The sequence below is a fragment of the Pelmatolapia mariae genome, linkage group LG3_W (assembly GCF_036321145.2).
Source record: "Pelmatolapia mariae isolate MD_Pm_ZW linkage group LG3_W, Pm_UMD_F_2, whole genome shotgun sequence".
NCBI lineage: Eukaryota > Metazoa > Chordata > Actinopteri > Cichliformes > Cichlidae > Pelmatolapia > Pelmatolapia mariae.
The window spans coordinates 51,839,340-51,863,906 of NC_086229.1; the positions used below are offsets into that span (position 1 = coordinate 51,839,340).

Sequence of the window (24,567 nt, forward strand, 5' to 3'; positions counted from 1 at the left end):
ACTCTGACTTTCCGAGTATGAAATCCGATGTAAGGGGCCGTTCGACAAAACATTTCCGACAGAGAACACGAGATTTCCGACTTCAAACCTATCCGGGAACGCACCATGTCCATTATTATTATTTATTTATCAACAATGGCGGCTCATGAGTTGTGTCTGCATCCTTCAAATGTCTATTTCGGAAGTGGATTATTAAGTGATGGATTCCGTGTCAATCAGTTATCTAGTATAAATGTAGTGAAGGGTAAAGCGAGGCTTTGTGAAACACTGTTTCCATTCATCATAGCACCATAAACTGTGATGATGTTTAAAACACGAAACTGTGAATGTAATGACCTGTGTGTTTCAGCAAATACTATTTTCCAATGTTGTGTTAACCTACAGGACAGTTTCTTCAATTTTGTATTAGCTTAGTGTAATGCACTCCCCCCCTCCACTATGTGAAGGAGTCTATACTATACTGTCCTGGTGGACATGGCAACACTTTTTTCATGGTTACATACAGTTTTAGACTGATGTGGGCCAAAGCCTAGCACATACTTGCCAACCTTGAGACTTCAGAATTAGGGAGACATTCAAAGGGTTTTTTACAGTGTTTACTTATTGGAAAAGAGGCTGCGTCCACCTGAGGACCCGGCCTTCGCGGTCTAAGTGGGCCGGGTCCTCCGAAAGCCGGGTAGACCGGAAATGAGCGACTGTGAAATCGGGGGGTCTAGCCTTCATAATTACGTCACCTCTGCTGTCTGCTCCTTGCTGTCTAAATAAAATAAAATATAACTGGACGATTCCGTAGATTCTCGACCATCTCACACTTCTGTTTAATCAGTTTTCTGTTTGACATTTATTCAGCTGTATGAAAATAACCCCAAGAGGAACCCTCCCGAGGGATTAATAAAGTTTTATTTAATCTAATCTAATCTAATAACTTTAATCTCAGCCAAACCGATTTACTCACGAACATATAAAACACTGAAAAAGGCCAAACAATAACATGTTTAAGTTATTTGAAGTTTACACAACTACATTCTCGCCTGAAAATATGTTAAAAGTTTATTTCGCGACCCAGCAAGAGTAATAAGAGTAATATTAATACTAAGTAGCTGCAGTAGTAGTAGCCATTGTTGGAAACTGGAATTGGCTGGGCCAATCTAGGATATGGTTTTTCAATTTTGTTGTCCGGGTGGAAAATCGGGAGAAATTGGGGAGAATGGTGGCTCCGGGAGATTTTCGGGAGGGGCACTGAAATTCGGGATTCTCCCGGAAAAATCGGGAGGGTTGGCATGTATGGCCTGGTATTACCTGTAACGTTATTATGACGGACACATTTTATGAGTGAACTTGACTTTAAGTGACTTACAGGTTTCTTTGAAAAATACTTTCTTATAACCAGGTTCTTCCTTTTTGCTGCCATCCTCCTCTCCTCCTTGCAGGTCCTCACAGCGCAGGATTGCCGCTGCTAAAACTAAACAACGCTCCCTGAAAGGCACAGCCAATCACATTGGCCATATTTGTCACATGAGGTAGGACTCCAGTAGAGAACGTAATTTAACTCTTTCTGCACCGCTGGGTGAATGAGACGTTGACATATCTTTTTTTTTCAATAATTCAATAATCGCTGGATATTGGTGGGGACATGTCCCTTCCGTCCATGCCAAATCGACGCCCTTGGATCTAGCCTTCAGATTTGTGTCACCAGATGTTCCCACCTTCACTACCTCTCCTCTTCTGTGACAGTGGGGAAACATGATGAATGCAGAAATGTTGATTAATCTATTTTTGAGGTTTTTGATTATTGAAGAGCTATGGCAAATCAGCAGTTGGCGTACAAAAATGATTTATCTCAGACTGAAAGATGACCATGTTCAGGTACATTTAAAAATACGTGTCTTGATTATTTTTCCTTCAGATCTGTGAAATGTGTGTGGATTTGTTTGAAAGTGTTCCAAACTTGAAAACTTTTTGTTAGCTCATTAAAACCTTGTTTACTTTTTGAATTGTATTTTAGATTTTTATAGTAGAAATTATTTGAATATAGAACTATTCACTTTTTATCTTTTCACGATGAATTAGTACATTTTGAATTTTTTCTTTTTACCAAGTGTAATAATCACAATATCGTTTTAACACGTTTTTATCTTTTCACTATTCACCACACTTCCTCAGTATTTTTCCTGTTTTTGATATCAATTGTATTATTAAAAACCCTGACGACTCAAATTCTTGATACTTTTTAAAAGTTCAGACCTCTAAGATGTTCAGTTTAGGGTCATATGTGATCAAGAAAACCAACAATCTTCCACATGAACCTATCTTCTCTGTCTATTTGACTTTAATCATCTCTGCTGTAGCTCCAGCTGAAAAATAAAGAGATGCTGTAGAGACGCTGTAGAAAGACAGAATACCTGCTCTGTGATCCAGGTACACTCCTACTCTGGAGGACCGAGGACCTGAGAGGACAGTTTGGACTTTGTTGTGAAAAAATGAATAACTGTTGTTTTCAAAAAGTAATGCCCAAGATTTGTTATTGTATCCAAATATACATTCAGTTGAATTCCCTGCTCTTCTGATATTCTTGTATGAGACTGCTACTTCTATTCCTCCCCCTCTCCACTCCACCTCCCAGTAACAACGTCCAGTCAGACTCTCTCTGCTCAGGACCTGATCATAAAAGGTAAATCTGTCTGGATGATCAGAATAAGACTGTTGTTGTTTTATTAATGTTGCTTTTCTGTAATCCTCAGATAATAACACACGTCTGTGTGCTGTGTTTGGATCCAGTGTGATTTCACATGAATATTTTAAGAATCCAGCTCTGGTCTTTGGCTCTGGTGGTGACAGTAAAACATCCACTTCAGTGACTGTCAGTGAGATGTTTGTCCATTCCTCTGTCAGAATGTCCTGTAGTTTATCTCTGGTCTCTGACACAGCTGCTGTCACATCCTCAAAGTACCTCAGAGGACGAATATTGATGCTGGATGAGTGTGTAGACTCACTGAGTGCTGACAGTGAGGGGTAGTTGTGTAGAAACTGGTTGTGATCCTCTGTGTGAGAGCTGCTCCAGCTCGCCGTCTTTCCTCTTCAGCTCAGCGATCTCCTGCTCCAGCTTCTCCTGAAGCTCTTTGACTCGACTCACTTCAGTTTCCTGCTGGGATCTGACCTGCTGCTTCACATCAGAGCTTCTTTTCTGGATGAGACGGATCAGCTCAGTGAACATCTTCTCACTGTCCTCCACTGCTTCATCAGCAGAGCCATTGATGGCCTCCACCTCCTGTTGAAGCAGCTTCACATCTTTCTCTCGCTCCTGGATTCTCTGCTGGATGTTTAGTCGTCTCACCTCGAGCTCCTTCTGCTTCTCAGTCCTTTCTGCTGCAGCTGGGACTGTTTCATGGCCTTTATGTTCATCCATCAAGCAGAGATAACAGATACTCTGCTGATCAGTACGACAGAAAATCTTCATCACCTCATCATGACGAGAGCAGATGTTCTCCTGGAGCTTCTTGGAGGGGGCCACCAGCTTGTGTTTCTTTAATGGAGCTGCATCATAGTGAGGTTGGAGGTGTTTCTCACAGTAAGAGGCCAGACAGACTAAACAGGACTTGATGGCTTTCAGTTTCCTCCCAGTGCAGACATCACAGACCACATCTTCAGGTCCAGCATAGCAGTGATCAGCTGGAGCATCTTGGAGTCCAGTCTTCTTCAGCTGCTCCACTAAATTTGCTAACATGGTGCTTTTCTGCAGGACAGGCCTCAGTGTGAAAGTCTTCCTGCACTGAGGGCAGCTGTGGATTCCCTTCCTGTCCTGTTCATCCCAGAAACTTTTAATGAGTTCATGCAGTAGCTGTGTCCAGAGGTTGTAGTAACCAGATCCTTCAGTAGATCGAAACAAATGGAACAAGAGAAGGTTTCTCGGTCCAGCTGAACTCCTTTCTGTGCCATTTCTCCTCTCAGTGTCAGTGACTGTGTGAGTTTCTCTTCCTTATCACTGAAACTAGTCTGAGCTCTGATCTCAGCAACATGTTTCTGCAGTGAATGGAGCCTTTCAGTTCTTACACGTCACCACATGTTGGTTACACCCAAGTGCAGATCTGAAGGGGAGGGAACGAGGAAACAGGTGGACAGAGAGGAGGTGCTGTGTTTAAGAGCAGGAAGAAGAGGGAGGGTTATCAGGCTGTGCTTCACTCCAGGAAGAGGAGCGGTTTGAGAGCGATACTGTGTGTTTAACCCTTTTTATTTACTGCTCACATCAACTGTGAATCCTTGAGGCCAAGTCCATAATACACAACTGTTTCAATCAGATTGTTTGTCATTTTATTTTATTTTTCATTTTTCATTTATTTTTGCATGTGTGTTGTTGCTGCCTGTGTTTTTAATTGAGTAATTTTTGTAACTGTGAGTAACTTGCTGCTACCTATGTTATTAAAAACAGGTTTTTAATCTTAAATAAAGTTAAATTAAAAAAAAAGCTTGTTAAAGCTTTCTTCCATATAAATAAACTTCACCTCAGACATGTCAGAGTTTTCACTGAAGTTAACAAACAGTTCGTCAGTTTTAGTCAATGCAGGAGGATAATGGTCCTAAACATACAGATAAGGCAGCCACTGACATGATGCTTATGTTGCATTTGAGTTTATTTCAATTGTTTCTCTCCCTCAAACACCAAAGTTGAGAGGGTGCAGCAGGTGTAGTTGCTGGTATATGAGACAGTAAACAAATTAAAGGGCTTTCAAATATATTGAGCTCCACAAAAATGTTTGACAGGAACAATCAGCATCTTCACTTTTATCATAACAGCAAGGGGCGCTGTTACACACAGAGGTAGGTTCCCAAATTTGTCCAGAAAAAATTCCCTCTGCCCACTCCAAAGCTAACAAAACTCCACATTGTTCAGCATAGCTTTTGATGATCTGATGCCCTAAGTCATAACCCAATGAATACCCACTGATGCTTAAGGTCCCTCAGCTTTAATATTCTTTGATGAGATCTGCTGTTCTATTCAGACTTCATGTGGACATACACTTAGGTCCATAAATATTTGGACAGAGACAACTTTGTTCACCCCATTTTGGTTCTGTACATTACCACAATGAATTTTAAATGAAACAACTCAGGTGCACTTGAAGTGCAGACTTTCAGCTTTAATTCAGTGGGCTGAAGTAAAATATTGCATAAAAATGCAAGGAACTAAAGAATTTTTTTAGCACAATCCCCTCATTTCAGTGTCTCTAAAATAATTTTACAAATTAAATACCAGAAAATAAAATGTTAATTTTTAATACCTGATTAAAAAACCATCACTGGCCATGACAAGCTGAAGTCTTGAACTCATGGACTTCATCAGATCATGGATTTCCTGTCTTTTAATTTTGTGTCAGGCCTTTGGTGAAGCACCTTTCAGTTGCCCTCCTCTGTGGGCCTTTCTGTCTGAGATTTAGGCTTCAACAAGTGAAACACATACTCAACTGGGTTAAGATGCGGTGACTGACTTGATAAATAAAACATATTCCACTTGTTTGCTTTAATAAACTCCTGGGTTGCTTTGGCTGTATGTTTTGGGTCATTGTTCATCTGTATTATTAAACTCTGGGCCAATCAATTTGATTGCGTTTAGCTGGATTTGAGCAGACAGTATGTCTCTGAAGTCTCTCAGAATTAATTCAGCTGCTTCTGTTCTGTCTGTCAATCATCAATAAAGACTAGTGTCCCAGTGCTACAGGCAGACATGCACGCCCAAGCATCACACCACCTCCACCATGTTTTACAGAAAATGTGGTATGATCATGAGCCATTCCACATCTTCTGTATATTTTTCCTTGCCATCATTCTAGCAAAGGTTGATCTTGGTTCTCTATTCTGAACGCAAAAATTTTTGCCATACAAATGTTGCAGTTTGAGGAGAAAATTATTTTAAGTAGGGCCCATCTGCACCGGGTCCCACAGCAGCACCACAGCCAAGCCCCACAAAGCCTGGGGCGGCCCATCCAACTCCACCGGAGAGGAAACTACACCCACCCCATCATTCAATCATCCCACAGACTACATAAGACAATAGAGACCCAGGTTGAGTATGTTCCTATATCTCTCCCCCATTCTCTGCAGGTGGGGAGAGATATAGGTGATATAGGAGAGAGTGGGGAGAGAGACATCCTGCAAGGATGAAACAACCTCCCTGCCAGTTGAAGAGGCCCCCAGTTCGGTCCATGCCCCAGAGGACCCCCGTGCCAAGGCTGGGCCCCTGTGTATGCACCACCCACAACCCCGGTGACACACCAACCAGTACCCAAGCCCCCAAGGCCCAGCCAGAGCCCCAGCCCAGAGGCAGAGCACCCCCAGAACCCCAAGCCCGCCCCAGACCCACCCAGTGGCAGCTAGGCTACCAGGCCAGTAACCCACGTACAGCACAAACCCTCCCCCAGCCCTGCTGCACGCAGTCACCAGAAAAACACCACCCAAGAGCCACCAGAGCCCCAACGAGGTTATGACCACAGCCCCCTTCCAGGAAAAACGTCCTTAGGGAAAACGCAAATACCCCAAGCCTTTACCTACCCCCACATCAACCACGATAGCGAAGGTCAGAGTATGAGATGCCTTGGGCCGTGCAAAATCGTCAGTATGTTATGCGTTGGGAATGAGAATGTTCTGTTATACAGGGACCGCCAGAGCCTTTTCAACGGATCTGCGGACCTCAGCGGAAAAGCAGTTTTGTGGAAATGACACACGCACTTCACTAGTCAGTATAGTTACAAAGCTTTCTTCGTTATGAATGAGCGATAAATGTTTTTATTAAACATTTGAACTCAATAAAACTCTCGTGGAGCATATAAAGTCAGAGAAATATATGTTTTGAAAGAAGGAGCAGATGCATCTAGTACACGCAAAGAAAAGAATCGACATACAAGCAGAGTGAAGCGGCCAGTGCAACACAAATTTTGGATCCTTCACTCTTAGTTTGCGATAAGCGCAGATCATGCTGCGTCCATTGTGAAAGGTCTTTTATCCTGCGCAGTGTGACTCACAGCAATGGATCCAGGTCAGCCTTGACTTTGTAATGCTAAAGTAATAATGGTATTTCTGACCATTGGTATACCACAACTTTATCCTTTCAACAGCTACCAAATGTTAAGGGACCTTGTATGAGCCTTATGGGATACTCATATAGAGCAGTGTTGCCATCCTCCAACACACCCAAAATGCCAGGGATTGAATTTCATGACACTCGAATGTAACCTCATTGAGATCTCATATGTACATCTCTGTCAAGCCATCTCCGCTCCTCAACCTAAACCTGTTACAAATTTTCTAACACAGATGAATACCGCTTACTTCTTTACTACTTCCAGATGTGCTCATGCCACATTAATCCAGAGTCAAAGTGTTTTTTCAAAAAAGAAAATCTTAACTCTCTCCAGGTTATTTCCACATAGGGTTAGGGCCCTACCTGCTTCAACTTTCTTATCTGGCAAGAACAAGACGTTTGTTCTGTAGAAACTTTTGCTGTTTCTACAAAAAAATTAAACCTACAAAGATTAAATTGGCCCAAATGCAGAGTGGATGTAAAAGTGGTATTAGAGAACCTAATTGTTTTTGTTAGTTCAGTCATGAAGCAGATTTATTCAGGTAATTTAATTAAAACACTATTTATTTAGAAGAAGAACATTAAAACAAAACCTTTCATTGCAAGTTTGCAAGGACCCCCTACCACCACTGGATCCTAGGCATGTTTATCCAAAGAGTCAAAATGTCAGTTTCTACATTTTTCTACAAAACATCATCAGAAATAAAGAAAAAATTCTGTGAAAAACTCAGCAATACTATGTTATGCTGTTTCATATATTAGATAAAAAAAATCTTCAAAATATATTTAATTAAATTCAATTTGATTTATACAGTGTCAAATAACAACAACAGTTTATACTGCATGTAATCCTACAATAATACATGCAGATCAATCATATGACCCCCTATTAGCAAGCAATTCGGTAACAGTGGGAAGGAAAAACTCCCTTTTAACTGGAAGAAACCTCCAGCAGAACCAGGCTCAGGAAGGGGCGGCCATCTCCTGCGACCGGTTGGGGTGAGAGAAGGAAAACAGGATAGAAGACATGCTGTGGAAGAGAGACAGATATTAATAACAAGTATGACTCAGTGCAGAGAAGTCTGTTAACACATAGTGAGTGATAAAGGTGATTGAAGAAGAAATACTCAATGCATCATGGGAATCCCCCAGCAGCTTACACCTATTGCAGCATAACTGAGGGAGGATTCAGGGTCACCTGGTCCAGCCCTAACTATATGCTTTAGAAAAAAAAGGAAAGTTTTAAGCCTAATTTTAAAAGTAGAGATAGTGTCTGTCTCCTGAATCCAAACTGGAAGCTGGTTCCACAGAAGAGGCGCCTGAAAACTGAAGGCTCTCTCTTGTTGCAGCATTTTGGATTAATGAAGGCTTTTCAGGGAGTTTTTAGAACTTCCTGATAATAAGAATTACAGTAGTCCAGCCTAGAAGTAATAAATGCATGAACTAGTTTTTTAGTATCACTCTGAAAATTAGAGGTCATCCAGGTCTTTATGTCTTTAAGACATTCCTGCAGTTATCTGGCTTCATGGATATATAAAGCTGGGTGTCATCTGCATAGCAGTAAAAGTGTATAAGGGAAGCATGTTTAATGTAAACAGAATTGGTCCTAGCACTGAACCCTGTGGAACTCCATAATTAACCTCAGCATGTGAAGAGGACTCTCCATTTATGTGAAGAAATTGGAGTCTATTAGATAGATATGATAAAAAAAAACCACTGCAGCGCAGTACCTGTAATACCTGTAGCATGTTCTAATCGCTCTAATAGGATATGCAATTATAAGAATAAGGTAATAAACTGAACAAAGAATGATGAGAGTTCTTCACTCTTCTACACAATCCAATTTTATTCAATTTTACTTATAAAGCACAAAATCACAATGACAGTTCTCTCAAGACCCTTTAAATTATAAAGAACCTAAAATAGCAGAAAATACTTTCTTGAATATGAATCATCTCTCCTATCAGTTGTTGCAGTGACTTGACAGTGTAAGCACTACCACCAACACACTGCTATGACTCACAGGTGCTACGAGAATGCAGCTTCTCACCTTTGTGAGTTCTTGTATGACAGTTCAAAAGTGATTTTCGAGTGAATCTTTTCCCACAGGTGCTACAAGAATACGGCTTCTCGCCTGTGTGAGTTCTTACATGAGATTCCAGTGCTGCTTTCTGACTACATCTTTTTCCACAGATTCCGCATGAATATGGTTTCTCACCTGTGTGCATTCACCTGTGTTTTTTAATCGCTGATAAGACAGAAAATCTTTTTCCACACGTGCTACAGGAATGTGGTTTCTCACCTGTGTGACTTCTTTCATGACAGTCCAAAATTGATTTCTGAATAAATTTTCTTCCACAGGTGCTACAGGAATATGGCTTCTCACCAGTGTGAATTCTCTTGTGTCTTTTTAATGCTGATGAGTGAGAAAATCTTTTTCCACAGGTGTTACAAGAGTACGGTTTCTCGCCTGTGTGAACTCTCAGATGTATAGTCAGCTCAAATTTATGCCGAAAGGTTTTTCCACAGGTGTCACATTCTAGAGACTTTTTCCTTGAGACAGGTTTACTTTGACTCTCTGACACAGCTGTGTTGTCTACTCTCTGTCTATGACTTCTCTTCCTGTGACGTCTCTTCTTCAGCTCTGTATTTCTAGTAGATCCTGACTCCACATGCCCATTTTCTTCATGATCTCGGCTCTCTCCTTCAGGAGAGCTGTGAGAAAGAAGCTGCTCACTGTGGTCACTTTCCTCATAAGATCGAGTCACCATGAAGGCATCAGTCTCCTGCTTCCAAGCTGCTCTCCCTCCTGACTGCTGCACAGTTCCTCCTGTTCCTCTTTAATCTGTAGAGGCTCTGGGTCCTCCTGGTCCAGACTGGAGTTCCTCTCCTGGTTACAGACCTGCTGGTCTGTGAGAACATCGTCCTTTTCAGAGACATCCTGCTGTTGGAGGTCTGAAAGCACAAATGGACAAAATGATAAAAATACATTTACTGACAGGGCTCTAGACTAACTTTTTGCCAAGGTTGCACCGGTTTAAAAAGTTAGGCACACCGGCACAAAAATTAGGCGCACTAAAATTTTTCAACCGCATCACTTCACACCGCAGTTTTACATATGCACTTCTTTGGAGGGGGAAATTGCAGTCCATACAGACAATATTCATTTCTAAATGATTAACTAACAATCCTGTACTTAAAGTGCTTTGGCAATATTGTAGAAAATGTTTAACTTAATCATCATCTTGGCTCCTCTGACGACCTGTTTGCTGTTGCATGCTGCTGAAAGGCAGTGGGGTGAGGGGACACTTGGGCAGTGCATTTATCGCAGCATATAATGTGTTTCTGGATACACTGCTGCTTTTTCAGCGTTCAAAGATTGATGGCACCGTGTCAGAGCACTGGCTATGAATTTCAGACGGATCAGGCCTTAACTTAACAAAAAAGCTATCAATAGTTCTTTTCATGTTTTCTTATTACCCACAGCTACATCCATTTCTGTTCTATCATCACTGATTTCTATATTCCATTCGATTCAGGTTCTCAAAGTCCTGATTCGATTCAATTTGGCCTCAGACAGTCAGAAATATTATACTTCTGATCATTTATCAGTACTGATATATGTGAGAATTCATCAGAATTGTGAACACCACAGCAGATGCCTTTGTGTCAAAGTAACTGAGAATAAAACACAGAAAAACATGAAGGAGATTTTTCTGGCCTGGCTTTTTATAGCAGATAACCTTAAAAATATTCTGCAATATTCTGCAATTTTGCAAAATTTTTAAAAGTTTACATTTCTTCAGTATTGAACAGCATAAATTAGGCTTTCTTGTCCGAGGTCGTTTAAGGGAAAAAAAAAGAAAAGAAAAAGACAGCGGCCGACAGCGCTGTAAACAACGGTAGACTGGTGGGTAATAAGCGAATGAATAATACAGAAAACAGAGATCTGAGACAGGAAACTGTTCTTGAAGTACAGAGAGAGAGAGCGAGAGAGAGAGAGAGCTGTGCATGAAGTGTGATTATCGTGGTGGAAGCAAAAGTCAGAGGGAATTCATGACGACATTGATCAAATGTGAAACGTAGTTTGCTGCTTCTTTGGCTGCTGGCTCGGCGAATTTTGGTTTGAGAGAGACAAAACCTGCAGCTCAGAATCAGCGCAAAAAGACGTAAACACAGAGCGGACCCGACACACCACAATTGGTGAGCTCCGACAGCGTGCCATCGGGTGAGAAAGCCGAGAAAGACAAAGCTGATTCTGATGCGTCGGGTCCGCTCTGTGTTTACGTCTTTGTGTGGAGTCTGTGTACCTGCTCTCATTTGCTGTTTGTTGAAATAGTTTTGTGAGCTTTAATCCGAGAATCTGGGGTTTCTGGCAAAACACAGTTATATTTAAAAGTCGATTCAGGATTTAATGAATGATATCGCTTTATTCAAGCTACTCACCTCTCTCTATCCACCTGCATTTCAAATTGACCACGGGGAATCAGAGAGGTCCCGCCCCTGACTATCTCTGATTGGGTTTGTCCACGAGAGGAGCATAATGTGTGTCTGTTGTTGATCACACAGAGAGTTGCAGAGATTTGTTTTGGGGTTTTTTGTTACCAGAACAGTTGGTCGCACTGGTGTGACCAAAGATTTTTTATAGTCGCACCACTGAACAATTTGTCGCAAATGCGACCAATTTGGTCGCACTCTAGAGCCCTGACTGATCTGAACCATTAATGTGAGTGAAGTTGGCCCCCCACCTTCTTCAAATCTAACAAAAGTGGTATCAAATGTTTGTGCTTCGTTTATGCTGGTTTGTGCTGAAAAAATTTTCGTTTGTGCTGCTTCTGTTTTAAAGATATTAATAAAAAATTTCTAGAGGTCATCAGAGGTCAGCCAGCCCCCCCACATTGATGGAATCAAACAAAATTGATGTCAATTAACTGTGCTACGTTTGTGCTGCAAAAATTTTTGTTTGTGCTGCTATCATTTTAAAAATATTAATAAAATAATGTCCTGATGCATGCTTAATCATCCAGGCAAGTAAATCCCAAAAGGTCGATTCTGTTCATCTGGACATTTTCAGTGGGAGAAAATTCTCGTCACTCATCCAAGTGACTTCTTCAGTCTCAGCTGACAGCAGGTTTCCCCAACCTTATAAACAGTACATGTACAGTGAAGAGAGATGTTACATCTGTCTTCACTTGCATCCCAGTCACAGAAGCGTTGGAGGTAGTTTGTAAGAGATTACAGGATCACCCTAACCTCAGCAACAGGACCACTCTCAGCACTAATCAATTGTGTTTGCTTTTGGAACTGTGTCTTAATTCCACCTATTTTGCATAAGGGTCACTACTACAAGCAGAAACATGGGTGTGCTATGGGTTCCCCAGTTTCACCCATTGTGGCTAATTTGTGCATGGAGGTGGAAAACCGGGCTTTGTTATCTGTCACGGCAGGTTAAGCCGATGTGTTTGGAAACAGGACCCAAAAGCAGATACTGTAGGAGACAGAACTCAACTTAAACCAAAAGAGAGCCTTTATTAGGGCTCTACTACTAAACTGAGAACAGGCTATGAAACTATGAAACTGTGACCAAACTATAAAAGCTATGATGAGACTATGGCGTAGCACAACAGACGACCTGACAATGAAACACAGAAAACAGAGGACTGAAATACACAGGAGGTAATCAGGAGGTAAACATATGGGGAAACAGCTGACTGAAATTAAACATAATGATGTCACAGGGAAGTGAAGCTAAACACAATGACAAAAACGCACCAGATCCCTTTAGAATAAAACATGAAACAGAGAAAAATACAATAATCAACAAAATAAAACAAAAATACACAAAAAACTGGGTCTCAGACCCAGTACCGTCATGGTTCCTGGGTAGTTCTCCTACACAGGAACACCACCAAGTCATGGTTCTGGTATGTGGATGACACCTGGGTGAAAATCAAATCTCAGGACATACCAAAATTTACAGATCACATTAACTCCACATTCTCCTCCTGAAGGCCCGCAACACTGCCTTCAGGTCAGGAGATGCACACGCCTACAGTACAGCTAGGGCTAAGCTAAAGATATATATGTATCATAAAGCCAAACACAATTACAAAAAGAAGGTAGAAGAACACTTCTCCAACTACAACCCCCGACGCATGTGGCAAGGACTCCAGACCATTACAGACTACAGGACCACCAAACCCTCTCCTGCAGACGTGACGCCGGACAACCAACCACTGACTCTCTCCCCCACCGATGTAGGAGCGGTGCTGAGCAGGATTAATGTCCACTAGGCTGTAGGTCCTGATGGCATCCCCAGGCGTGTACTCAGAGCGTGTTCTGGGGAGCTTGCAGGAGTGCTGACAGACACATTCAACCTGTCCTTGGCCCACGCTGTGGTATCGGCCTCCTTCAAATCCACCTCCATCGTCCCCATACCCAAAAACTCCAACCCATCAAGCATAAACGACTACCGCCCAGTAGCCCTCACCACCATCATTACAAAGTGCTTAGAGCGGCTGGTCCTAGCACACTACAAATCCTGTCTCTCTTAATCATTATGAATAATAATAATAATAATAATAATAATCATTATGAAGTGCTTGTAACGGTTAGTCATGCATCAAATCAAATTATCTCTTTCCCCCAACCTGGATCCATTTGAGTTCGCATACCGGTCAAAACGCTCAACCGGTGCAATTTCAACTGCCCTTCACTCAGCCCTCACACATCTGGACACTAGAGACTCATACGTTAGAATGCCGTTCATAGACTTCAGTTCAGCTTTCAACACCATCATTCACAAACTAGATCTGCAGAATCAACCTTTTGGGATTTACTTATCTGGATGATTAAGCATGCATCAAGACATTAATTTATTAATATTTTTAAAATCATAGCAGCACAAACAAAAATTTTTGCAGCATAAATGTAGCACAAACGTTTGACATCAATTTTGTTTGATTTGGGTGATGTGGGGGGGCTGGTTGACCTTTCGACCTTTACATTTTCATTTATATCTTTAAGACAGAAGCAGCACAAACTACACTTTTTGCAGCACAAACCAGCACAAACGTAGCACAGTTGATTGACATCAATTTTGTTTGATTCCATCAATGTGGGGGGGCTGGTTGACCTCTGATGACCTCTAGAAATTTGTATTAATATCTTTAAAATGAAAGCGGCACAAACGAAAATTTTTGCAGCACAAACGTAGCGCAAACGTTTGATACCACTTTTGTTAGATTTGAAGAAGGTGGGGGGGGCAACTTCACTTACATGACCCAAGAGCAGGTGTCTACATAGTGAGCATGTCGCAGACGTTTTCCAGTGAAATTTAAAGTGTACAAATGTGACAAATTCAACTCAACTCAAATCAAATAGCTCTTATTGTCACATCACATGTGCTGGTACACTTGGTACAGCATAGGGCTGGGTATCATCACTGATTTCTAGGATCGATTCGATTCAAATCGGGGAAATTATGCCTCAGAGAGTCACAAATATTATGATTCTGATCACTAATCAGTACATATCCATACTTTTATATCTATAAAAAGAGGGGTGACATTTGCAAGACTTCATCAGAAGTGGGAGCATCACAGCAGATGCCTTTGTGTCAAAGTAACTGAGAATAAAACAAAGAAGAACATGAAGGAGATTTCCCTGGCCTGGGTTTTTATAGCAGATAACTTTAAAAATATTCTGCAGTAGATCAAAAACAAAAGAAAACCATTAGTCATTATATGAACATTATTAGAGACACAGCTAAGCATTTTGCAATTTCGCATAATTTTTAAAAAAGTATAATTTTGTTCAGTATTAAACAGCAGAAATTAGGCTTTCTTGTTGGAGGCAAGTAAAAAAACACCCAAAACAAAAAAACCCAGCAGCCTGCAGCGCTGTAAACAGTAGACTGGTGCGGAATAAGATTTGTAGATGGGAAACTGTTCCTGAAAAAGAGAGAGAGAGAGAGAGAGAGAGAGAGAGAGAGAGAGAGAGAGAGAGAGAGAGAGAGAGAGAGAGAGAGAGAGAGAGAGAGAAGTGCTTGTAACGGTTAGTCATGCATCAAATCAAATATATCTATATATATATATATATATATATCTATATATATATATATATCTATATATATCTATATATATATATATATATATCTATATATATATATATATATATATATATATATATATATATATATATATATATATATCTATATATATATATATATATATATCTATATATATATATATATATATATATATATATATATATATATATATATATATATATATATATATATATGCTAAGCGAGCCTACCGCAGACATGAGCGAGACAGATAAATATGAAGCTCAACAAGGTCCGTGTCAGGTGCTGAGGAACCAGGGCACCCTGACGACAAGTGGGCTACTGGAACAAGAAGGCACCTGGAATGGCTAACCAAAGGTCGGATGGTCCTGATCCCCAAGGACCCCAAGAAGGGACCGGTCCCATCCAACTACCGACCAATAACCTGTCTCAGTACTACATGGAAGCTCCTGTCAGGCATCATATCGGCTAAGATGAACAGGCACATGGGTCAATACATGAGCGGGGCAAGATTGGCAAGAATACCAGAGGCGCAAAACACCAGCTACTGGTAGACAGAACAGTCAGCCGAGACTGCAAGACCAGGCTGACCAACCTGTGCACTGCCTGGATTGATTACAAGAAGGCCTATGACTCAATGCCCTACAGCTGGATACTGGAATGCCTAGAATTGTACAAGATCAACAGGACCCTAAGAGCCTTCATCAGGAACTCAATGGGGATGTAGTGTACAACACTAGAGGCCAACTCCAAGCCCATAGCACAAGTCACCATCAAGTGCGGGATCTACCAAGGAGATGCTCTGTCCACACTGCTGTTCTGCATAGGCCTGAACCCCCTCAGTGAGATCATTAACAAGACTGGCTACGGATACCGAAACAGAGCGGTTGTCAGCCACCTCCTGTATATGGATGACATCAAGCTGTATGCCAAGAGTGAACGAGACATCGATTCACTGATACACACTACCAGGATATACAGCAATGACATTGGAATGTCGTTCGGACTGGAGAAGTGTAGTTGAACGGTAAGAACAAGATCCGGGCCATCAACACCTACGCCCTGCCCATGATCAGGTACCCTGCTGGGGTAATAGGCTGGCCAAAGGAGGAGAAGCCACTGACATAAAGACAAGAAAGCTCCTTACCATGCATGGAGGGTTTCACCCCAAGTCCAGCACCCTGAGGCTGTACGCTAAGCGGAAGGAAGGAGGCCGGGGACTGGTGAGTGTCAGCACCACAGTCCAGGATGAGACAAGAAACATCCACGAATACATCACAAAGACGGCCCCAACTGACAGCGTGCTCAGTGAATACCTCAGGCAGCAGAAACCCAAGAAAGAGGAGGAAGGCGAGGAACCATCATGGAAGGACAGGCCCCTGCACGGTATGTACCACCGGCAGATAGAGGAGGTGGCTGATACCCAGAAATCCTACCAGTGGCTGGACAAAGCTGGACTGAAAGACAGCACGGAGGCACTAATCATGGCAGGACAGGAACAAGCACTGAGCACAAGATCCATAGAGGCTGGGGTCTATCACACCAGGCAAGACCCCAGGTGCAGGCTGTGTAAAGATGCCCCTGAGACAATCCAGCACATAACAGCAGGGTGCAAGATGTTAGCAGGCAGGGCATACATGGCGCACCATAACCAAGTGGCCGGCATAGTATACAGAAACATCTGTGCCAAGTATAACCTGGAAGTCCCGAGGTCAAAATGGGAGATGCCCCCAAGGGTGATGGAGAATGACCGAGCTAAGATCCTGTGGGACTTCCAGATACAGACGGACAAAATGGTGGTGGCTAACCAACCGGACATAGTGGTGGTAGACAAACAGGAGAAGACGGGCGTAGTGATCGATGTAGCGGTTCCGAATGACAGCAATATCAGTAAGAAGGAACACGAGAAGCTGGAGAAATACCAAGGGCTCAGAGAAGAGCTCGAGAGGATGTGGAGGGTGAAGGTAACGGTGGTCCCCGTGGTAATCGGAGCACTAGGTGCGGTGACTCCCAAGCTAGGCGAGTGGCTCCAGCAGATCCCGGGAACAACATCGGAGATCTCTGTCCAGAAGAGCGCAGTCCTGGGAACAGCTAAGATACTGCGCAGGACCCTCAAGCTCCCAGGCCTCTGGTAGAGGACCCGAGCTTGAAGGATAAACCGCCCGCAGGGGCGAGATGGGTATATATACATATATATGTGTGTGTGTGTGTCTGTGTGTATATATACATATATAAAATTAAATAATAATAATAATAATATACAGAGTTCTGCCAAAGAAATGGCATTTGTGTACAGTATGGAGTAAATGGCCTGTATCTGTATAGCGCTTTACTAGTCCCTAAGGACCCCAAAGCGCTTTACACATTTAGTCATACACACACACACACCCATTCACACACTGGTGATGGCAAACTACATTGTAGCCACAGCTGCCCTGGGGCGCACTGACAGAGGCGAGACTGCCGGACACTGGCGCCACCGGACCCTCTGACCACCACCAGTAGGCAACGGGTGAAGTGTCTTGTCCAAGGACACAACGACCGAGACTGTCGATGCCGGGGTTTGAACTGGCAACCTTCCGATTACAAGCCGAACTCCCAACTCTTGAGCCAGTATCGCCCACGTGGCTCAAGAGTTGGCAGTGCAGTGTTTGGAATGCATAATGTTGAAGTTCCGGTAAGAGAAGGTGAGGTGTCCATGAAGTGTTCAGCAGTCTGATGGTTTGGGACTAGATACTGCTGTACCTCTTGCCTGATGGAACTAGTTTGCACAGTTTATGGCTGGGGTGACTGGAGTCTTTGATGATCCTCCCCCCTTTCCTCAGGCACTGCTTCCTGTAGATGTCCTGGGCAGAGGGAAGCTCACCTCCAATTATCCTTTCCGCACACCGCACTACTCTCTGGAGAGCTCTGCGGTTGTAAGCGGTGCTGTTGCCATACCAGGTGGTGATGCATGAGGATGCTCTCAATGGCACAATGGTAGAAGGTCCTAAGGATGTTGGGGCTCATGCCTAATCTTTTCAGTCTCCTGAGAAAGAAGAGGCGCGGCTACACCTTCTTCACTGTTTTGTTTATGTGTACTGACCATGTGAGATCCTCCACCAGATGTACACCTAGGAAACGGAAGCTGCTCACTTTCTCCACAGCAGCGCCGCTGATGGTGATGGGGGTGTGTACTTCTCTGCACCTCCAGAAGTCCACTATCAACTCCTTTGTCTTTGCGACGCTGAGGGTGAAGTGGTTGTCTCGGCACCAGTGGGTCAGGGCACTGACCCAGTTATTTGTGTACCGATGCAAATGACTATTTAGTTCTGACACTTTGATTGGCAAACATCAGCTTCATATGTGGATGTATGTGCTGCTGTATATGTATGAAATGTACTGTTGGCGTGTTTTATGTTAAATGAATGTGATGTCTGGATTGTGTGCAGTTATAGGGCATGTTTTTCAAATTTCCCTGCTAAGTCAACAGAGAGATAATTCTATCCCCTTTGTCTCTGTCATGTTCTATGTTTGGGAGGTAATCTGCTTCAGTGTGTCATTTCTTCACTTCAGGGATATCTGAAATCAGCTGATTTACTCTGCTCAATGTTATTTTTAATAACACTGTTATTTTTACAATGTTATTTTTACTCATCACCTACATGAGTAATCTTCATTTTTATTAAAACATCAGTTTTACATACCTATTCTGTGTAACTTTATCTCAGGTTTACAGATGGTCTCCAGCAGTCTGAGCTGCTCTTCATCAGTCCAGACAATAATGTCTTCAGACTCATGCTTCAGTCCAAGCTGCTCTACCTCCTTACTGCTGCAGAGTTCCTCCTGTTCCTCTTTAACCTGTGGAGGCTCTGGGTCCTCCTGGTCCAGACTGGAGTTCCTCTCCTGGTTACAGACCTGCTGCTCATCCAGACCCTCCTCTTCCTCACAGTCATGATTTTGTGGGAGGTCTTGAGGAACAAAGAAAAAAAAACAGAACAAGGTAACTAATGTGATGATACAAGAACACACAACACTATTTTTACAAAAGCATGAATCTAAACCTGAATAAATCGTGATGAATTGGAGAGACAGTGAGCTCAGATTGTAGCCTGACCGGTGCCACAGTGTGGTCTTGTCATGTTAAATTAAGTGTATGAATGTAGGATGTTTTCATCAGCTGAGGCGCGTCGCGCAGGCACTCTCAGGCAATGAGGTGGAATTCACAGGTGATGATGCAGAAAACGCTTGAATGTTTTCCAGTTTTGAAATAATAAAGTTTAAAGTGTAAGAGTTCAAATGTGCAACCGTCATTAAAAATAAAGGCACCACTGAGCAGTGAGATATATTCATTTGTAAATGTATAAAATTAATAGTTTTCTGTTAACATTCTTTTAGCATCTTGTCATTTTTGCAGAAACAGTGTTGCACTTTGGCGTTATATTTTTCATGTTCACTGTAGAGCTTCATCACCAGGTCACGTGATAAGGTCTATTATATTAGATGATCTGTCTAAGAATATCATTAAGACCTAAAACACTGACAACTGATGAACTGTGGAATCCTGTTGGAGAAAATAAAGTTTAAAAAATAAATAAATGCAACGAAATGCGTATTCTTTAAAAGAAAATTTATTTCTTTAAGCTTATTCAAATTTTAGTGCAGAATAAACTTTAGAGCACTTTGTTTAAGTATTTATTATAATCTGGTTTTGTAGAAAGATAAGCTAGTTTCAATTTAAATATGTTTACAAAATGTGTGCATAAGTGTTCAAAATGTACAATTTGTATTTGCATTTCAAGTTATAAAAATAATTTACTCAACATGTCTGTGGGTTGTTTTTTTTTTACAGTAAAAAAAAGACTACTAGGATTTTGGTTTTGTGTGATTTCAGATCAGTAATATTAATACAGTTTGTCAATGAAAAAACAACTAAATTCAGACACGTGAGGTTGAGCTGAAAAGAATGATACCAAACAAGGCAAGGGGAAAAAAGAAAATGAAACAATCTGAAGGTGAAATACAAATGTAAAATCAAAAGGAGTCAAAAATAGCCGGTTATATTTTGGACCTCAGAGGGTTAACCCAACAAATCATGAAAAATTTGGTTTACATTTTTGTTCATGACAGTGCAGATTTATGACATTTTGTGTAAATTTAAGTATGTAACAATGTGATTGTTTTCTAACAAAACAAGTGAGAAACTTAAGTTAGGCTTGTGTTTGTAAATGAACCGCCCCACGTTGTGTAGCTTTCTGGATTTTATACTTACTGGCCTACACATCTAACACTTATTATACAGGCTATACAGTAGATAACATCACATGTTTTATGTAACTAAAGTGTTTATGTATGTGGGCTACAGACAATAATTAAGTTATAGACTATATTTATATGAAAAATGTGTATACTTACTGCATTTGAATCATTGTAACCACCTGCATATGTGTTTGAAAAAAGGGCTTTGATTTTGCCACCCGCAGAAAATTTCTTTGGATCCGTCCCTGGTCTGCTCACAGATGCTGCTGTCTACATTGGCTTACTCTTACTCTGCTGCTACCAGGAGCTAACCTAGCAGTGACCATGGACCTGCACCAGTCCAACATAGTCCATCACTGGACACTGACCCACAGCACTGATAAATACCCAGTTTAACATCTTCTAGTAAAGTTAGTCACACTGAAGAATCTGAGCTTGAACAGCACAGAGTTAAAAACACGTCCATACCTATGATGTGTGAGTTTCTGTCGGGTTTCCGGCTGATATCCAGCAGTCTGTGCTGACGGTTGATCTCCTCCTCATACTGGACGATGGTTTTTTGAACCTCAGAGAAGATTTCTTCACAAACAGCAGTTAGTCTCTCCTTGATGAACTCTCTCAGAAACTGAACTGAACTCATTGCTGCTTCAACTCAGGCTGGACGGATCGATACAAGCATCGATACAGACTGATCTACACTGACGTGATGGGATCGATACTTACGTTTGTCTCTCTCCCCGGAGTTCAGTCCGCTTCGTCAAACAGCAGCCATGTCTGTGCACGTGACTATTCTCGCATGGACACGCCTCCTTTTACTTTGTTGCTCTGCTGTGGTTTGTTGGCCTGCAGTCACGTGACGTTTTTCCCCCTCGTTCATAACTTTATTCATATCCCAAAGAGACAGCGTAAACAGGTTCATGCTTGTTATTGATACAGTATTTATCATAGGTCCTCCATGCATTCTCCTGCTGTATATCATTAAATAAGAAAGAGCAAAAGAGGTAGTAACATAACTAATTATATTCCTACAGTCAGCTGTTATTAAAGCTTCTAAACTGAAGGCTAAATCATCAACAGTATGAGGACACTTGTTGGTACAGCATCAAAAACTACAGCAGATTCTTTTGGTTTTATGGATATTTTGAATTTGTCCAATTTGTATGATAACAAAAACACATTATGATGAAGCTGCTGAGAAACTATCAGGATTCAATATGTCAAAAATGAATCCTGAATCCTGAGTTAACAAAGAGTCTTATTTTATTTATTTATTTATTTGCTTGGATATGACTCATTTACATATTTGTTGTTGTTTTAATGCATATCCGTGAAAATATTTGCCTACATTTTTTTAAATGAAACAAAGTATTTTTAGCCTGAGACCGTCTTATATCATGTTCCATAATCCCTGTTAACACGTGCCTGCTGACACATGATACACATTAATATGTGTTTGAATACAGCCTGAAACCTGTTAATGTTCCGATTTAACAGCAGATTTCTCCACATGCAGGACAGAGAAATTCCTGCCTCTGTCACACAAAAAGTGGAAAATATATTTGTTTGACATTTTAATCAGAATAACAAAGAAATGAACTGTTGGTAGATCCACTTTTTACAATGATTCATCGATCAGTAAAGAGTGTTCAGTAGAAAATTCTGTATCTGCTGTAAGACACAGACATAAAAATGCATAAAAATGATTTTCATTTCCATCCATCATCTTGAACACTGGCTATAAATGTGTTCACTTCATTATTGTGTGATTTGGCTTCTTCGCGTGTCTCCTTCACTGCAAATAAAGGACTGTTAGAGTGTGTGCTGTGTGTTTTTCTAAAGCATGACAATCCTTTCCAACAAGTATTTCCAGCTGTTTGTCTCCCCTCTGCACTTTAGTCTTTCTTCCTGTCGTGTCTGTGTTTGTCCACCAGGTGTCTCCCTCAGCTCATTTTTCTCTCTGTGTGAGTTTTCTTTCGGTCTCTGGTCATTTTAATGTTTGTTCAGTTGTGTGTAATTGTTTTTTTCACATATGAAGTCAAATCAAACACACTGAGCTCAACATGAACTTCCTGCTAACAGAATTTTAAATCAGTGCAAAGGCACTGTTAAAATGACCCCACGCACACACACCACTGTCCTTTTGCTCAGTTTGGCAGCCGATTCTGTTGTTTTTGTCACGGTCCTGGGTCGGTTCGACCCAGCATTTTGAGTTCCTTAGGTTTTGGTTTATCTCTGCATTATGGATTAGTTCTTATTCTCGGGTGATGCTGTTTTGATTGTGATTGTATTCTGTTTCTTTAAGCTATCTGGTGATGATGATGATTATTTCTGGTTTGGGTTTCGTTATCTTGCCCTCATGTTTAGTTTAGGTTGCCTGTGCTTAGTCTTCTGTCTGTCCATGATGTCTTTATGCCTGCTTATGAGTCTGCGTCTGTGTCTCTGTCTGTCGTGTGCTTCCTGTTTTATTTTGTAGGTCTGTGTCCTATGTCAGTGCGTTCAGCTTTGTGCTCTCCCTGTCTCGTCAGTGTAATCAGTGTCAGCCGTGTCTCCCAGCTGTTTCCTCTTCGCTCCGTTCACCTCTTGTATTTAGTGTCTGTGTCTTCCCCTACTCGGTGTCGTGTCGTTAATGTCTTCAACCCTCAGGTTAACTGTGTGTTCTGTCTGCCAGCCTGCTTAGTTTATTTTCTATTTTTCTCAGTTTAGGTTAGTTCTGTTCTGTTGCTATTCAGCAATAAAGCTGTGCGTTTTTGAGTCCACGTCTGCCTCCGAGTCCTGCATTTTGGGTCCTTTCTCCGTGCCTGCCTGCACACAGCCATGACAGTTTTGGTGCTTTGCACGCTGGAAACAGTCACTCCAAGGCTGCTGCCACCCACTTGTCTTTCTGCTCCGCTGTCACTGAAAAAGCCAAGAAGATAGCAGTGCGATCTAACTTATCCCCCCTCCTCTGCAGCAGGCCAGGGAGCACACCTCCACTGCAGGCACCAAGAAGGAAAACTGCTTCAGCTATTCATTAAAACATGTTAGTAGTCCAAAATTAAACACATTTCAGTATGCCTTAAAGTTTATATTTTTTTTAAGATACATGTTGATTTGCGCCCCTTAGGTATGAGTCAGACACTCACTTTGCTTTTAAGATAAGGATTAAAACTTTACTTTTTGATGAAGCTCGTAGTTAGGCTCAGCTGACACTGAACCCTCCCTTAGTTATGCCACTGGGGCATTCCAGTAGCCTAATCTTCTTCTTTTTCTACACTCATCTCTCTTAAACACCTCTCTGCATTTAATCATTAGTCATTATTAATAACTGGCTCTTTTACACAATGTGTCTTTTGTCCTTTCATCCTTCCCTCACCCCCAACCAGTCATGGATGGTGGCTGCCCCTCCCTGGGCCTGGTTCTGCCAGGAGGTTTCTTCCTGTTAAAAGGGAGTTTTTCCTTCCCACTGTCACCAAGTGCTTGCTCATAGGGCTTTGTGTGATTGTTGGGGCAGGAAACATTGATTGATTAAGAATGACAATGACAGAACTGAGACTGAGAGCAGAGGAAAAGTGGATGTGATGTAGAGAACAGACCATCAGCCATGAATAGAGGCAGATGAGTGAATCCAAATCTTTATTACTGAATATACATTTAAAAAACAGAAGTTCATATTTACTGGCAGTTGTAATCCACAGCAACTCTTCAGTGGTATTTATTAAAGAAGGACTTTCTCTCAATCGCCCAATAATCGTTGAGTATTACAGGTTAGTGGTTTTTGCTCTTCCCCTTTTTTTTAACAATGAAAATGACAGGAGTGAATAAAGCAAGTAAAATATATATTCTTGTCATTGAGAGAAAACAAAATATTGACATTCTTGACAGGAGCTGCACGTCATGCTGTTATCTGACAGTTATGGAAGGAGTACAGGGGAATGTTAGCATCATATTTTTCTACATTAAATAGCTAGAGGAGAGAAAATTTTGAAATGTATGAAAATAAATAATGAATGCAGACTTTGAATACAATTGACTTTACAGCAGCTTTTAGTTTTACTTTAAACGATTAAAGTCAGAACTTTCAGTTTCTAATCTGCAGGTTTTACTATGACTGCTTTGGTCACAAGTCGTCCAAAAAATATTTTCTGCATATCTTTAACCTGTTGGACTCGTTTTCTATCAGTGTTGTTCC

At 41.5% G+C, this 24,567-nt stretch overlaps 1 protein-coding gene and 1 pseudogene across 2 annotated transcripts; both read right to left on the reverse strand.

The window, feature by feature from the left end:
- Positions 1–2,542: 2,542 nt before the first annotated feature.
- Positions 2,543–3,724, reverse strand: LOC134623593 (tripartite motif-containing protein 16-like; annotated as a pseudogene).
- Positions 3,725–7,625: 3,901 nt separating this feature from the next.
- On the reverse strand, positions 7,626–21,166 carry LOC134624627 (putative uncharacterized protein DDB_G0287113). Of its 2 annotated transcripts, XM_063469636.1 has the most exons (4): positions 20,868–21,166; positions 18,848–19,111; positions 9,375–10,027; positions 7,626–8,102 (listed from the first exon to the last, which is right to left on the reverse strand). In XM_063469636.1, exons 1-3 carry the CDS (start codon positions 21,037–21,039, stop codon positions 9,837–9,839), a joined length of 627 nt encoding a protein of 208 aa, XP_063325706.1. In that variant the 5' UTR covers positions 21,040–21,166; the 3' UTR covers positions 7,626–8,102; positions 9,375–9,836. The 2 variants fall into 2 exon arrangements, with proteins under 2 accessions (XP_063325706.1, XP_063325708.1); XM_063469638.1 differs by lacking the exons at positions 7,626–8,102; positions 9,375–10,027 and adding an exon at positions 14,336–15,024.
- Between the last annotated feature and the right edge of the window lie 3,401 nt (positions 21,167–24,567).

Bases quoted from the DNA above. Each gene is read 5' to 3' on its own strand.
- LOC134624627 (XM_063469636.1), bottom strand. From the start codon at position 21,039: ATGAGTTCAGTTCAGTTTCTGAGAGAGTTCATCAAGGAGAGACTAACT. The intron at 19,112-20,867 runs GTATGGACGTGT...TTGTTCCTCAAG, and splicing joins CAGAAACTCACACATCATAG to ACCTCCCACAAAATCATGAC. The intron at 10,028-18,847 runs GTATGTAAAACT...TTGTGCTTTCAG, and splicing joins GATAAAGTTACACAGAATAG to ACCTCCAACAGCAGGATGTC.